Source organism: Artemia sp. Qi Xiang Cuo, chromosome 2, assembly GCF_049724085.1.
Source record: "Artemia sp. Qi Xiang Cuo chromosome 2, ASM4972408v1, whole genome shotgun sequence".
Taxonomy (NCBI): domain Eukaryota; kingdom Metazoa; phylum Arthropoda; class Branchiopoda; order Anostraca; family Artemiidae; genus Artemia; species Artemia sp. Qi Xiang Cuo.
In genome coordinates, this window is record NC_142795.1 from 66,168,949 (window position 1) to 66,183,031 (window position 14,083).

The 14,083-nt window shown below is 36.7% G+C and overlaps 1 protein-coding gene across 1 annotated transcript in view; it reads right to left on the reverse strand.

Annotated features, from left to right (window-relative positions):
• Window positions 1-421: 421 nt before the first annotated feature.
• The window catches only part of Tspo (Translocator protein), a 43,304-nt gene continuing 29,642 nt past the window's right edge, over window positions 422-14,083 (reverse strand). Inside the window, exons 2-4 of the mRNA XM_089102661.1 lie at window positions 12,209-12,329; window positions 7,590-7,684; window positions 422-706 (exon numbers count right to left, since the gene is read on the reverse strand). Of these exons, the coding sequence (XP_088958787.1) occupies window positions 512-706; window positions 7,590-7,684; window positions 12,209-12,329 (411 nt within the window). The 3' untranslated portion in view covers window positions 422-511. The remainder of the gene's footprint in view (window positions 707-7,589; window positions 7,685-12,208; window positions 12,330-14,083) is intronic.

Genomic DNA, 14,083 nt, shown 5'->3' on the forward strand with positions numbered 1-14,083 from the left:
ACAAATATAAGCAAGTCAGAATATGTCGAACTTAAGTAAGAAAAGTAATGTTTTTGGGAGCAGGTGAGAAAAGTGATTCTACTAATATGTCAATTGTCAACTAAAGAGATAAATATAACAAAACAAGATAGCCTAGTTTATTTATAGATGGACGAAAAGGTTTTCCAGTAACAACCCAGATTGACTTTTAACTATTCCGGCTTTAATATTCTTTGGCTTTAAATAGTGGATTTGGCCATTTTGCTTCGAGGTAAAATCTGCTTGATTATCACTGAATTCATGACTTTCCCTGTTCCAACCGAAATCTTCATCATCAAATTTTATTCATCAATCTGGATTCTTTTAATATCGTGCTTAAGCGACACTTTTGTTTTGAGTTAACAACTTTCCGGTACAATACTTGTTTTAACACAAAACAAAATAAAGCGAAGCCCATCGGTATTTTAATTCAAAAGTATAAGCAATAAAGTAAATAGTAGGAATTCAATGACTAGTAGGAATAAAGAATATTCTATTCTCCTTTCTTAACAACAGCAGCAGCATCCGTGTCACTATTATTCTTCCAGACATAGTAATTCAATGCCGTTGCAACTGATAGCCAGGCAAGGTAGGGAGCCAGAATCCAGCCTGCTGTAGAATTTACTTTGAAAAAGCTGTAAGCTGTGGCTGCAGCAGCTACATCAAGCAGGAGTATATCAATAAGACCCTAAAAGAATTAAACAAAATGCATGTAATTAGGAACTTGATAATATTATGTTGCCTGTACACAGGGGGAGTGATAGGGGTGGAGAGTTTTCCAAAACTTGGTAAAAAAAAAACTCCCCGTGGCAATAAAAAAGAAAAGAAAAACAACAACACACATACAGACGAAAATACATATCTATCTGGATATTTGCCCCGCAGACGAGGAAACGCAAGCTTCTAGGTTCTGACAATTTTTTTCTTCCGAAAGATAGGGACTGTGACTTAAACTGGCCATTATCGAGAACATAAATATTAGAATAGCTAAGCTGAAACATGCCAGAATATGCTGAACATGAGGCCAGCTGACATTATTTGCGCTTTCACATAAACGTTATTTATATTAATGAAAGAGACTTGGCCAATTGTGGCATCACGCCAACTGAAACTACTGAAACAGGTCTTTACAAATGCCATGATTGTTCTACTCACTTTGACGTTAAAGAGGAGCTTATGGATCATAGAAATAGCTATCATATTAATGGCCGCAAGCCAGGTGGCGTGAATTATTTTTGTGATCGCTGCTCAATGACATTTACAAATAAACATAATTTCCTGGCTCATGTAAAAAGAGCTTGCCAAACAGAAGATGTTAAAGTGTGTCCACACTGTCAAAAAGAATATGCAAGAAAAGGTCGACTCGAAAAGCATATGCTTCATTGCAAAACAGAATGTAAAAAAGTGCAAAAAAGCGATAATGATCTACACAAAATGCCAGTACTCCAAGCTATTGCTCTCGAGAAAGTTCATATTGACGAGGAGTCGAAGCCTACTGAAAGCATTGATGAAAGTGATAACAATAGCAGATCTAGTCTTATTAATGATTTTCATCATTCATTGAAGCAATCTGAATCTGCTGCTGATCAAGATAGTGTTGTGGGACTTCCTTTCGGGACAGACAACCCGTTCGATCTGAGTCAGAATGTTGAACGATATGTTCGTGATGCAGATAATAAAGTTTATTTGGTGCTAGACTCTGCTAAGGTCGTATACCCCTCATCTGACCGCCCTTATGATGATCCAGGATACTATGAGACAGATTATCCGTTTATTCTTGATGATAGTAACATACATGTTGACAAGCCACAAGAATCTGATGAGCCGTCGCTCACTTGGCAAGAGCTGAAATTTTCAGCTGATTCTGAGAGTCAGGATGTGCTTATCCGTGTAAAAGCGGCATATGTTGATAATTCGAATGGTGCTGAAGGGTTGCGGCCATATAGTCATACACTTTGTGAAAAAAGTGGTATTTTATTTATCCTGAAAACATGCCAGAGCTTGTGGCCTCACTGCTCCTCCCCTCCTTAAAAAAAGAATCTGGATGAACATTTCAAAATATATAACATATAAAAAGAAGCAAACCACTTACAGTCGCATTGTTTGGTTATGTAAGTCCTAGGATGTAAGCATACCTTTAAGCGAGAAGGGGGGGGTTCCCTCCTTCAAATTAATCGGAAGGACCTCCTCTCCAAATCCATTACTGGTCTGAAATACTATTTTCATATTTCTACCCCCCCCTTATACATGTACAGTAGAAGAAATCCTCTGAAACACCAATCTCCTTTTTCCGGTAAGGGGACCATGAAATGGAGAATAAAACCTCTGAATTACAATATAATATTCAGTAACTTTCCAGAGGGAGAACAAATCTTGTTTTTTTCTAGCCTAAGACATCGCATGGAAATAAAAAACGGAACGTTTCTAGCTCTGGACGTAAGCTTCACAGGGATCACGTAATGTCAGGCTTGTGTTGAAAATATAATTATATTCATTGTGTACTATGGATTTTTATCAATAATAAAGGTTCGGCCCAGAAATGGACTGATAAATATCCGGCTAAAATCTAATTGAGACATCCCGAAGGAGGGATAGAGAACATGGATACTGCAGTTTCTCAGATTATTGTCCACATATTTACTAGAAGGGCTCAATGGATGAAAATGGTCATAAGAGCTGATTTTCCAGTTGTGCCTTTTGAGTGCCCGAAAAGCTTATAGTGCGAAAACATTTTGCCGGATCGGACACAAAATTAGTAAGCATCTTCCCCCTCCCCCAAACATAGTATTTGAAATTCAATTGCCCTACCTGCTTCCTTCCTCCTCCCATAGTGCGTGAAAGTTTCAACTTCATCCCATAAGCTGTTTCCAAGATATTACGAATATACTATTCCGAAGACCTGGACACACAAAGTGTTTTTTTTGTCTACCCCCCCCCCCCCAAGACAGAATTTGAAATCCGCTTGACCAGCCCCCCCCCCCAACACTCCCTGAATGGTTCAAATTGATCCTCTTCATTCCTGAGACAGATAATTTGAAAAATTGGGTGTACAGTGCCTTGTGTCGTTTCTAGATCATACTCATGTGAAACTCTTGGAGTCTCAGCCGAGTTAACAATCCCTAGGAGCTTTTCTACTAAAACCTATTTGTGCACAATGACTAATTTACGTCATTTAGGGCCTTTCCCCCCAAAGCTGTGGGATCTATGTTGACCCCAGGGCCCGCTTACTAGATCTTTCAGCGTTTCTGAACAAGATGACTATCTCAAAATTGGGATCTAATATAATTGGAGTTACGAGGTGGGATGGGGAGAAAATAAAAGGGAAACTGACGAACCTCAGATGACTTTCGATCCTTAAAAAAAGAATTAGAACTTTCATCGAATGAGCCCCTCATCAGAATTCTACGACAGCCTTTCCATGAGAAGTGGCCGGGAAAAAAAGTTTTTGCCCTCTTCTAGCCTGCTTTTAGGCAACATATACTTTTTTCGATTTTTCTGGGGCAGATTTCCGGGTGTCGTGGCTGGGAGGTTGCTCACTTTGATCAAATTCTTCACTTTGATTCGTTTTTGCTTATCTTTGAGTCGGGAAGTTGGCACTACAATTGATTTTTCCCCGGGCACTACCAACCCTACGAATGACTCTGGCATGACTGTGTAAAGAAAAAGTCGTACTGATTAAAAAGTTACTATGTATTACTATGTATTGTAAAAGTTACTTGTAAAAAAGTTATTGTAAAAGTTATTGTAAAAAGTTACTAAAAAGAGACGAAGGAAAGCCTTAGTAAAAAGCGCTTTTGATTAAAAAAAGTTTTTGCCCTCTTCTTATATATTGTATATGTTTATAGTATATGTTGCTTTTAGGCAACATATACTTTTTTCGATTTTTCCTTTTTCATTGGGGTTCCCGTAGCCGAAGGACTTAAGGATGTAAGTTACAAGCCCATTAGGGAAAAAAAGTTTTAGATCCTTTTTTAGGCCCCATTTTTTTCGGGAGGGCCCGAAATTCTTTTTTGAACATTAGGTTCCCCGTGGGTTAAAGAATTACGACAATAAGTTTCAAAATTATCAGAGACAAAACTTTTTTATACCTATTTCCAGGTCTTCCACATCGAAACGTTTGATCCTTTTGACCCACAAAAAGACATCTGAAAGTTTCAAGTCAATCGCACACCCACTCAACATCAAACCAGCCCCCCCTTCCATTGAGAAACCCACGTTTAAATCATTAGAAATGTGCATTGTTTACAGCCCCCCAAGGGCAGTAGGGGTCATGTCATCTGCGGAGGCTTTTTTTTATTGAACCTTTTTGAACCTTTGAACCAACTATTTTGAAATAAATGACTATCTCAAATTTTCATCTGGTGTTTTTGGGGGGCTTAATGGATGACCGAGAAAAAAAAATGGAATGTGAAGGAGACTGGTTATCCTTCAATCGCTTTCGACTCTTAAAAAGGGAACTACAATTTTCAACTTCCAGTGAAATACCCCCCTAAATATTCTACGACCACCCTTTCTTAAAGAAGTGGCCAGGGAAAAACCCAATCATGCATTATTTACAACACTTGTGGCTCTTTAATTACGCAGCACTACTGTGCTGCCTATGATATTCAATTTTACTCGCCATTAAGAAAAAGCAACCGTGCTTCGACACAGACTAAATGAATTATAAACTAGCTGAAAGGGGTTGCGTAGCTGTCTACGAGTGGCAACCGGGGTGGGCGAAAACGAGGGCGACCGAAACACACCCTGCGACGACAGTACGACCGAGACCTGCGGAGAGCTGAGCTGTCGTTGCAACCACAGTGAGAGGATGTCACGGCTGCTGCTCCGCTCCGGGACGTCTGGCGAGGCTTCGTTGATGCCCTATGTGCCACACCTGGCCATGGGGGAACTAAGGTCTAAGGTAAGGTAAAAGGGGTTAAACACAAGCGAACCACGATTATCGGAACATGGTTTATAATTTACCAGAAGAAACAGTTTGTTCATGTTGGATTAGAGCTTTCAAGACATTCCTTGCTGGTACGTGTTTTTACCATGGTACTTACGAAAGTCATTTAAATTGTCCTTTTCAAACGATTGTGTTTTTTTTTTCGTAATGTGTATCAGAAGATTCCATTTTTGTTTTTACACTTAATATAGCTCCTTTATCTATTAGTTATGAGAATTGTCAAGCATTGTTGCAAAACTATGTCCTAATGTTATTGTGTGACAAGCCATAGCACTTATTGTATTTTCATCTAAGAAATACATAACAAAATCCTTAGTTTATCAGACTCAGGAATTTTTTTAGATTGAATTTTAAGAATCACTTCCAGTTTAACTGCGTCTCATCCCTCTCCATTCCCTCTAACGCCTAGGTATAGCCCATGGCTACATAATTTTTCTTTTCTATTTCGCGTTACTGGGTGTTCTTTGACATCTAATTATTTTTCAGAAAAACGCCTTTTTTCCTTTGCGCAAACTCCATTTTCCTTTATGCAAACACCGTTTTCCTTTTTCGCAAATTCCTTAAGATTAAATGATACCGTAATTTCGAAGTTATAAATCACTATTTTTACAACTGGAATTTAATATGTAAGCGAAGAGCCACTATCGCAAAAATCATTAAAATTCCAATTGTCTGGCTTCAGTTGAAAATAGAAAGCTCACCGAAACAGCATCTTCTCCAATCACTCCGAAAAAAAAAAAAAAAAATTACGATTCATTTAATTTGGGACTGTTGACTCCAAGGTTTAGCATTGGTATTCCTTGCCAGAGAGGATACCAAGGGATCGGTATATCAAGATTTTAAGGAATTTTATTTACTTATTTATTTTATAACCCGTCACTACAAAAAAAGTACAAGACAGAGTACAACACGTTAAAAAAAAAAGGAAAGAGACTGAATACACAATGCACAATACTGACAATGCAGAGCAAGTACTTAAAACACTACATCGACAGTAATGTCGCAGTAGGCACAACTACTCGTACGACAGCCCTGCATTAAAATTACCGATCTTTTTTGAACAGATCTGTAACTTTATATTCAAAGGGTTCTGCAACTTTATAATGTAGGCTAATATATGAATTACACGTCCACAAGGTGGCCTCAACAGGTACTTTGCATAAAGAAAGTAGTAGGACCGAATGTGCTTAATATCATATTCCTAAAGCATTCTCCAGAGAGGTGCAATGTACACAATATGCGGCAGCGCAGTTACATGATATGACCTTGCTAAAATCATGCGATATGAAACGGAGTTTGTTGCCACAATACTACTACATGACACTAACAAATGACACCTTTTGTTTTGGCATCGGACTAACAATGAGCAAGCGGATAGCTAACAAGGAAGTCCCAACAGGGAGGCCCAAATAAGTTACCGAAGACACTGGCTTAACTGTAGTATTTCCAAGTCTGATAGATATATCAGTCGAGCGCAATTGTTTTCCCCCGATATAATTTCTGCCCAGGTATACATGCATCCGAACATCTCTGGTCCAGCAAGACTTCCGGGTATGGTAGTTGGAAGTATTTTGGAATTATATCGAAACTTGGTATTAGTTACTGGGATTAATCTCAACTCCAAAATCTTCCAGACAAAATTAGGCTACATGTGTTATCCTCTAACTATTTTCGCTTGAACTGCAATGTAAGCTACCCTCCTACCGGTGGCTTGCACTTTCCATTCGACTCAAAGCATTCCCAACCAAAGTCGGTGAGAAATAAGTACAAAATATAATACTAACAACAAAACTTGAATAATTTTGTTTATAGCCTATAGCTGTATGTAGGCATTATGAATGAGAAGGGGAGTTGGGACCCAGCTGAACTCGAAGAGGCTCTTAAAATTGAACAATTTTCTGAATGTAACAAGGAAAGAATTTTTGCAAATACACTGTCTAGTTCAGAAGAGGAGATACATGAACTGTTGTCATTGCCACTTTAAAATAGGGATCTTACACCAATATTACCCAGCTCTTCCCTTCCCTTAATGCCAGGATATAGCCTAACCCAAGCACAAAGTTTGCTTATGCTTTACATTCCTTTTTGTGTTTTTTTTTTCAGTTACAGTGCAGTCTTTTTAGTCTACTGTACAAAACACTATACCAATACTATCTTTGTTTTATTTCATTCAGAAAATCATCACCAAATGTACATAAGGAATGTCTCCCAGTTAAATTGCATCACAGTCCATCCCACCACCCCTCCACCACACCCTAATGTCTGGATATGGCCCTATGCCATTCACAAAAGTTGGCTGATTTTGTTGGTTTACATATTTTTTGCGACATTTTCTCATCAGCAGTTGGTTTATGATGCCAGCTTGAAAAAAACTTTAAATTCAGCAAACTTTCGAACACAGCCTAAGGCGACCTCTGGGCATTAAGGGAGGGTCTGTGACACAGTTAAACTGGAAGCAACTCAGGAAACAACAAATAATAAGTGGAGAGAAAAAGGGAGAGGTAGAGGGAGAGAGAGAAAGAGAGAGAGAGAAAGAGAGAGAGAGAGAGAGAGAGAGAGAGAGAGAGAGAGAGAGAGAGAGAGAGAGAGAGAGAGAGAGAGATATATAGATATTATTACATACTCCTTTGATGCTGTGAAGTCCAAAAAATATTGGCGTCCATGCCCAGTTCAAGGCAAGTTGAGAAGCGTAAAGTGTGAGAGGCAACTTGGCAGCTCCTGAAATTACATCGTTTCTAATTATAGTGATTAGGGTTACTTAGACTGAATAGGGTTACTACATAACATAACGTTTACCTTCGTCAGGTTTCATGGAGAAGTGCCTTTTCTTTAATATACAGGGTTCTAACCTTTTTATGGCACTGTGGAGGCACTTGAAACAGATTGAGTGGGGTTATTACATTACATTTCGTTTTCCTTTATTAAAAGAAGAAAGTCAAATTTATCTCTTGAAGGATTTCACTAATTTCTAAAATATAATAAGCAAGATAAATACGTTCTTGGGTCACTTTTTTATTAAACAATACTTAAGACCGTAATGCAATTTATGTGTGTCTAGAGCACAGTTTATATAAGTGGTCTAGAGTGACGTTTGCCTCAGTGCATGCTTTGATCAACAAAGTTTCCCCAATTATATGGAGAAACATACTCGTAAGTCATGCTTGTACTACAGTGCTTACTTCTGCTTGTTTGCATAGTAATAATAATAAAATCTGGGCGGAACAAGGGCGGAACAAGAGCTCCATGAGGACAAAAATTATTGCCTAACAGCCTGTGCAATAAATAATTAACTAAAAATAACTAATGATATTTCTCTATATTTTTATAGTTAGCAGCATACTACCGCCCCCAGCACTCCCTAAAAGCTACTTAAGCCAACTTTAGCCTCAACCCGCTCACCAGATATTGCAGAAAAGCTAATTTGATAACTTGGAAACACATAGTGTCTTTTGGTTCACCTTGCTACTTAACGGTGAGCAAATTTTAAGTCCTATAGCAGCTTAAGTAGGAAACTTTTAGGCAGATGGGAAAGCAATGTTTTTTTTTTAGCCCACCCCCTCCCCCTCTTAAATAGTATTACAAATAAAGCATTTGGAACACTCGGGTACACACAACGTGTACGTGTTCAAGTGACGTGTCGTGTTATAAATAACGTGTTTATGAGAATACCCTTGGGAAACTCGTGGGAATCTTGACATAGAAAACAATATCCAAGAGTTCTAAGCTGACCAGACGAATAAGATAAGATATACCCGCATTTTCAACTAAAACCTATATGTAAACAATGGGTAACTTACATAATTTAGGGCCAATACTCCTGGGGTACGGAGGTTATTTCGACCCAATAAGGTTAATTATTAGGCTTATCAACTATTCTAAAGAATATGACTATTCCAAAATTTTGATCCTGTACCATGGAGTGCTTCGGTGGCACGAGTTGCAAAACGGGCACGAGAAATGGGCCGGTTGCCGTCCAAACACATTTGGCCGTCAAAAAGGGCACTTGAACTTTGAATTTTCGATAAAATAAACCCTCTACTACGTTTCTACAACTATGCCTTCCATACATAAGTGGAAGGGAAATCAGAGAACAGCGGGTAATTTACATAATTTATGGCCATTGCTCGAGCTGCGGGGCTTGTGTCGGCCCTGGAATCAAACTTATTAGACCTTTCAACTATCCTGGACAAAAGGTCAATCTAAAAATTTTGATAGGAGGTTATGAGTGCGGCCGAGGGAAACAGGGCATGGAGGACGGGTCGGTTGCCTCTAATCGGTTTCAGCTCTGTCAAATGGGCACAAGCGTTTTCAGTTCCAAGGGGACCTCAGTGAGGGCAACAAATTTTTGAAGAAAAATTTGTTTGTGTTGATTCGTGACGGCCGATTTTTTAAGGCAATGAACAGAATTTTTTATCTATCTTAACATATGTCTTTTCCAAAAAGCCAACAGATAAAACGAAAACGAACACAATATGATTTTGGGAGAAGATATATTCAAGAGTGTCTACAGGATGGCTTCAGTCCAATAGAAGATAAAAAATTTAGCATTTTTCAGTCCATATTATAAAAAATACCCTCTCCCTTTATCCACACCACATTGTATGGTACAAATATTACTTAAACAGTATTACACAAAAATAAAGCTCATCGAGCATTCTGACTAAAAATTAAAATTTTCCTTAAACTTAAATTGCAATCCAAAATATTAATTTTCATGAAGAAAAACTGATTTTTTTTTTTTTTTTTTTACAAACACGTCGACGATTAGCCGATATTATAAACAGAAATAACTACTAATAGAACAAAAATAAATAGAATTAAAATACGAAGAGAAATAACTTTTTATTTATTTATTTTTTTTAATCAAAAAAAAAAAAAAAAAAAAAAAAAAAAAAAAAAAAAAAGAGAGCCTAGATAATTTCGGAGCCTAAACTGCCTTACCATGACGAAAAAAAATTACCAGATATTTCGGTCACATATGCAGTGACCGTCATCAGAGTTTTACTACTGATGACGGTCACTGGATATGCGAATGAAATATCTGGTATTTTTCTGTGAATTTCTATCACTGTTTGTGAAACATTCTCTATTAAAAGGATTTTTATCCCTATTTGAACTTTTATTTATCGAAATAGAGAACCATATTAAAACCTAAAATGAACAGCGATTAGTAATCAAATAAAATCTGAATAAATGAGTTAAGATTAATAAAAAGAGAAATTACCACAATTAAGAGCCAGACGACTACCCCTAACCCTCTACATTTGAAAATATAAGCCAATTAATGATTTGGAGTGAGCTCAGAAAATTCTCAAATTTGCCTTAATCTTCCTGGAGTTTATTCCGTGTATTGACCTGTATTAAGTAGGATCAAACTAATTATAAGTATCATATTGACAATTAATTGGTCAATGAACTTGATTAAATGAATGAATTTAACCCTCCCAACCTTCATTTTCTTCTTTGTCATTAAAAAGGCTCTGGCTTGTTTTTTTTTTTTTACTTAACTATCAAATAGTTCGTGGTAACGAACTATAAGTAAGGAGCGACCCGGCTCAATAGCAACCGAAACTCTAGATATATCAAAAGAATTGACTTTTTATGCTGATTTCCATTATATAAGTTTCATTAAGTTTAGTTTTACCCATCATAAGTTACGAGCCTGAGAAAATTTGCATGATTTCCAAAAAAGGGGGGAACACCTGTTAAAAGTCATAGAATCCTAATGAAACATCATACCATCAGATTCAGCGTATCAGAGAACCCTGCTGTAGAGGTTTCAAGCTCCTATGAGCAAAAATGTAGAATTTTGTATTTTTTGCCAGAAGAAAGATCACGGATGAGTGTTTTTTTCCAGGGGTGATCGTATCGATCCAGCGGTCCTATAATATCGAGAAGGGGCTCATTTAAACGGAAACTAAAAGTTCTAGTCCTCTCTTTAAGTGACCAAAAAAATCGGTGGGCAACTAGTCCTCCCCACGCCCCTTTTTTTATCAAAAACGTCTGATCAAAATTTTGAGATAGCCGTTTTGTTCAGCATAGTTGAAAGGCCGAATAACTGTGCATTTGGAGATATCAAACCCCCCCCCCTCCATCCCCTGAGAAGTTACAAAACTTACTCATTGTTTACTTATAGTATTTGTTATTGGGAAGTATGCATACATATTTCGGGTAGGGATGGGGAAATTTTTATGGTGGTGGGATTTTCCACGGGGATAATTCTTACTGGGGAGGGAAGTTTTCAGGGGGTGAATTTTTCAGGGGAAATTTTACACACTGGGAATTTTCCAGAATTCCTTTATGAAATTCGTCTTATATCTTGCTTTCAATTTGCCGACTCAATTTTACGCATGGAGATGTTAAGGGTAATTGTGGTGAGTAATGGTAATAAATCCAGGAGGAGAGATTTTTCCGTGGAGGTGTAGTCAGATTTTCTGCCTTTGTGATTCAGGAGTTTATGATTGAACAAAATTCGAACTTTAGCGTGAAGAGCGAGGTATTGACTAGGGGGCGATCTCCCTAATATACGTAATAAAAACATACGAATATAGAAGTTCGTTACGTCACAACAAAATTTCGAGAAAGCCATTTAGCCAAAACAAGTGAAATTAATAGGCAAATTTCGTTTTAATTTTTCATGTACGGTGAGCCAAAATCAAAGCTGCATTAATTCAAAAACGTTCAGAAATTAAACAAATAAACAAGTTTTTTTTAACTGAAAGTAAGGTGCGAACTTAAAACTTAAAATGAACAGAATATATATATATATATATATATATATATATATATATATATATATATATATATATATATATATATATATATATATATATATATATATATATATATATATATATATATATATATATATATATATATATATATATATATATATATATATATATATATATATATATATATATATATATATTTACTGCACTTGGTCTCCAAAGGAAAATATGTTCAGCTTAATCTGTGCAATTAAGTTAAGCAATATGCGGTAACCCTATCCTCTGAAAGTGTAGCAGAGGTACAAAACTTCCTAAGCTGCAGAAATCAAAATATTTGACTTTTAAGTAGGTAAAGACAAGGGGTATTGCACAATAAATCCAGCTAAAAAGTGACATGATCTTCTAACTACCCATTGATTGACATCAGAAAAGAAGGACTAATAACAAAAAATTCATATCCTAAGCTGAAGATAGATATTTCAGCAACACCTCTAACACGCTAAAATGTTACCATCAAATCCTCCTGCTTCCTTGTATATCAAGTATGAAGCATATCCCATCCCAGTATAAAGAGCTGTCCAAACTGGTCCAAACGCCCAATTAGGTGGTCGCCATTCAGGTTTGTTTAGGGTCTGAAATAAAACCATGTTTGTAAGTGATGACGACAATATTTACTTGCTAACCATGGCTGGGAATTTATCTTATTGAGACAGTTTACTTTCAACTTTAGATTAATACATGCAGGGCCATTGACGCAAGGTTTTGCTGAATATAAAACATGCATGTGATGGACAGTCGTACTTTCTGGTTACTACTTTTTATGTATAGACTTGCATACGTTATATGTGAAAATACCCCATCTACCAGGGATCGGCCGCAACGATGCTCCCGAAAAAAGTGATTTTAATTATTTCACAACAAAAAAAAAGTGACTACCAAGAGGCACTCAAAAAACAGGCAGATGAACTGCCCGTGTTACTGTCCCAGTCCCTCTAGAGTCCCAGTTACTGTCTTATGATCATCATTGCCCTCTAAAAGCCCGTGATGTTACGGAAAAGAGGGTTAGAAGTCTTGTTTTATCTTTGATTAGTTTATTTGCTCATACAAAAAGAGAACTTTAATGAAAGCACAACTTCGATTGAGGTACAAGGAATAAACAACCTTAGCAAAGCAGAACTTTTGAACATTTACGAACAGGAACAAACCATAAAATTGGCGTCCATGAGTAAGTGTACCAATCACTGGTAGAGTTAACTAAAAGAAACACTAAAACCACGAAACTCTGACTTTATAATATTCATGATGTTTCTGTTAATCAGATTATCATGCTTCCTTCTATTTTTACCTACTTTTACAATCATTTCAAATAATAGCCTATTTTGGTCAATAATATGCTGAGTCACAGATAAAGATAGATTCCAGACTGCAGGAATACAAACTGAAATTCTTCAAGTGCAGGCAATCTATCAATTATACAACACATCAAGAGATAAAAAACTGCTATTTTTAGAGCTATATACAGGATGCTCAGAGGGGTGAGATACATTTTCAGCAAAGCCAAAATGTATGGAAAGGAGTCTACATAATATTTGGAAAGAGGACAAAAAAGGAATCCAATGGGTGTCAGTGTACAGTTGAGGCTATTGAAAAGAAAACGCTATGAAATTCTGAAAGCAACTTTACAAAATCCTAAAATACTTACTTACTCCATTCCTAAAAGCACTTCAGTTTACTTCACCCCTGCCCCTCTAAAGTGCAACTGTATAGCCCAAATTATATATTTCCCATGCATTTTCTTTTTCTTGATTTTGTCAATGTTGGTTAAATTTGCAGGTATTAAGTTGAAACAAAAGAGTGATGTATGGAAAAATGAATATGAAATATACAATTTAGGCTAGGGTAAGATACCCAGCAGTCAGACAAATAATCACAAACAAAAGTCAAATTGTTGTAAATTCGCTTTCATACAACTTAGAAAGTGGATCCTTTCACCATTGAATTTGTCTAAATCATTATAATAAGTATGTAATTAGCTTAAATATTTTAACCATATACAACACAAACTGTTTAAATATACTGATAAACAACAGTGGAGTCTAATCTTGGACATACATTTAAATCTTAAGGCTAATCTTGGAAAATGCTGTCCAATCTTGGACTTAGGATTCTGAAGTTTGAGCACCATATCCAAATCACCCACCGAGTCAATTTTGAACAGATTTAATCTAGGAGAAGTATTGTGAGAAAGAATAATTGTACTTGGATAAACTAGACTGCCGGAGTAACTGTTGTCTAAATTCTGAAAAACCAGAAGTTTTCCAAGATTGCAGTTAGCCAATCCCAACTAGTCTGATCCTAACTATCAGCCATTCTCGAGCATCTAAAT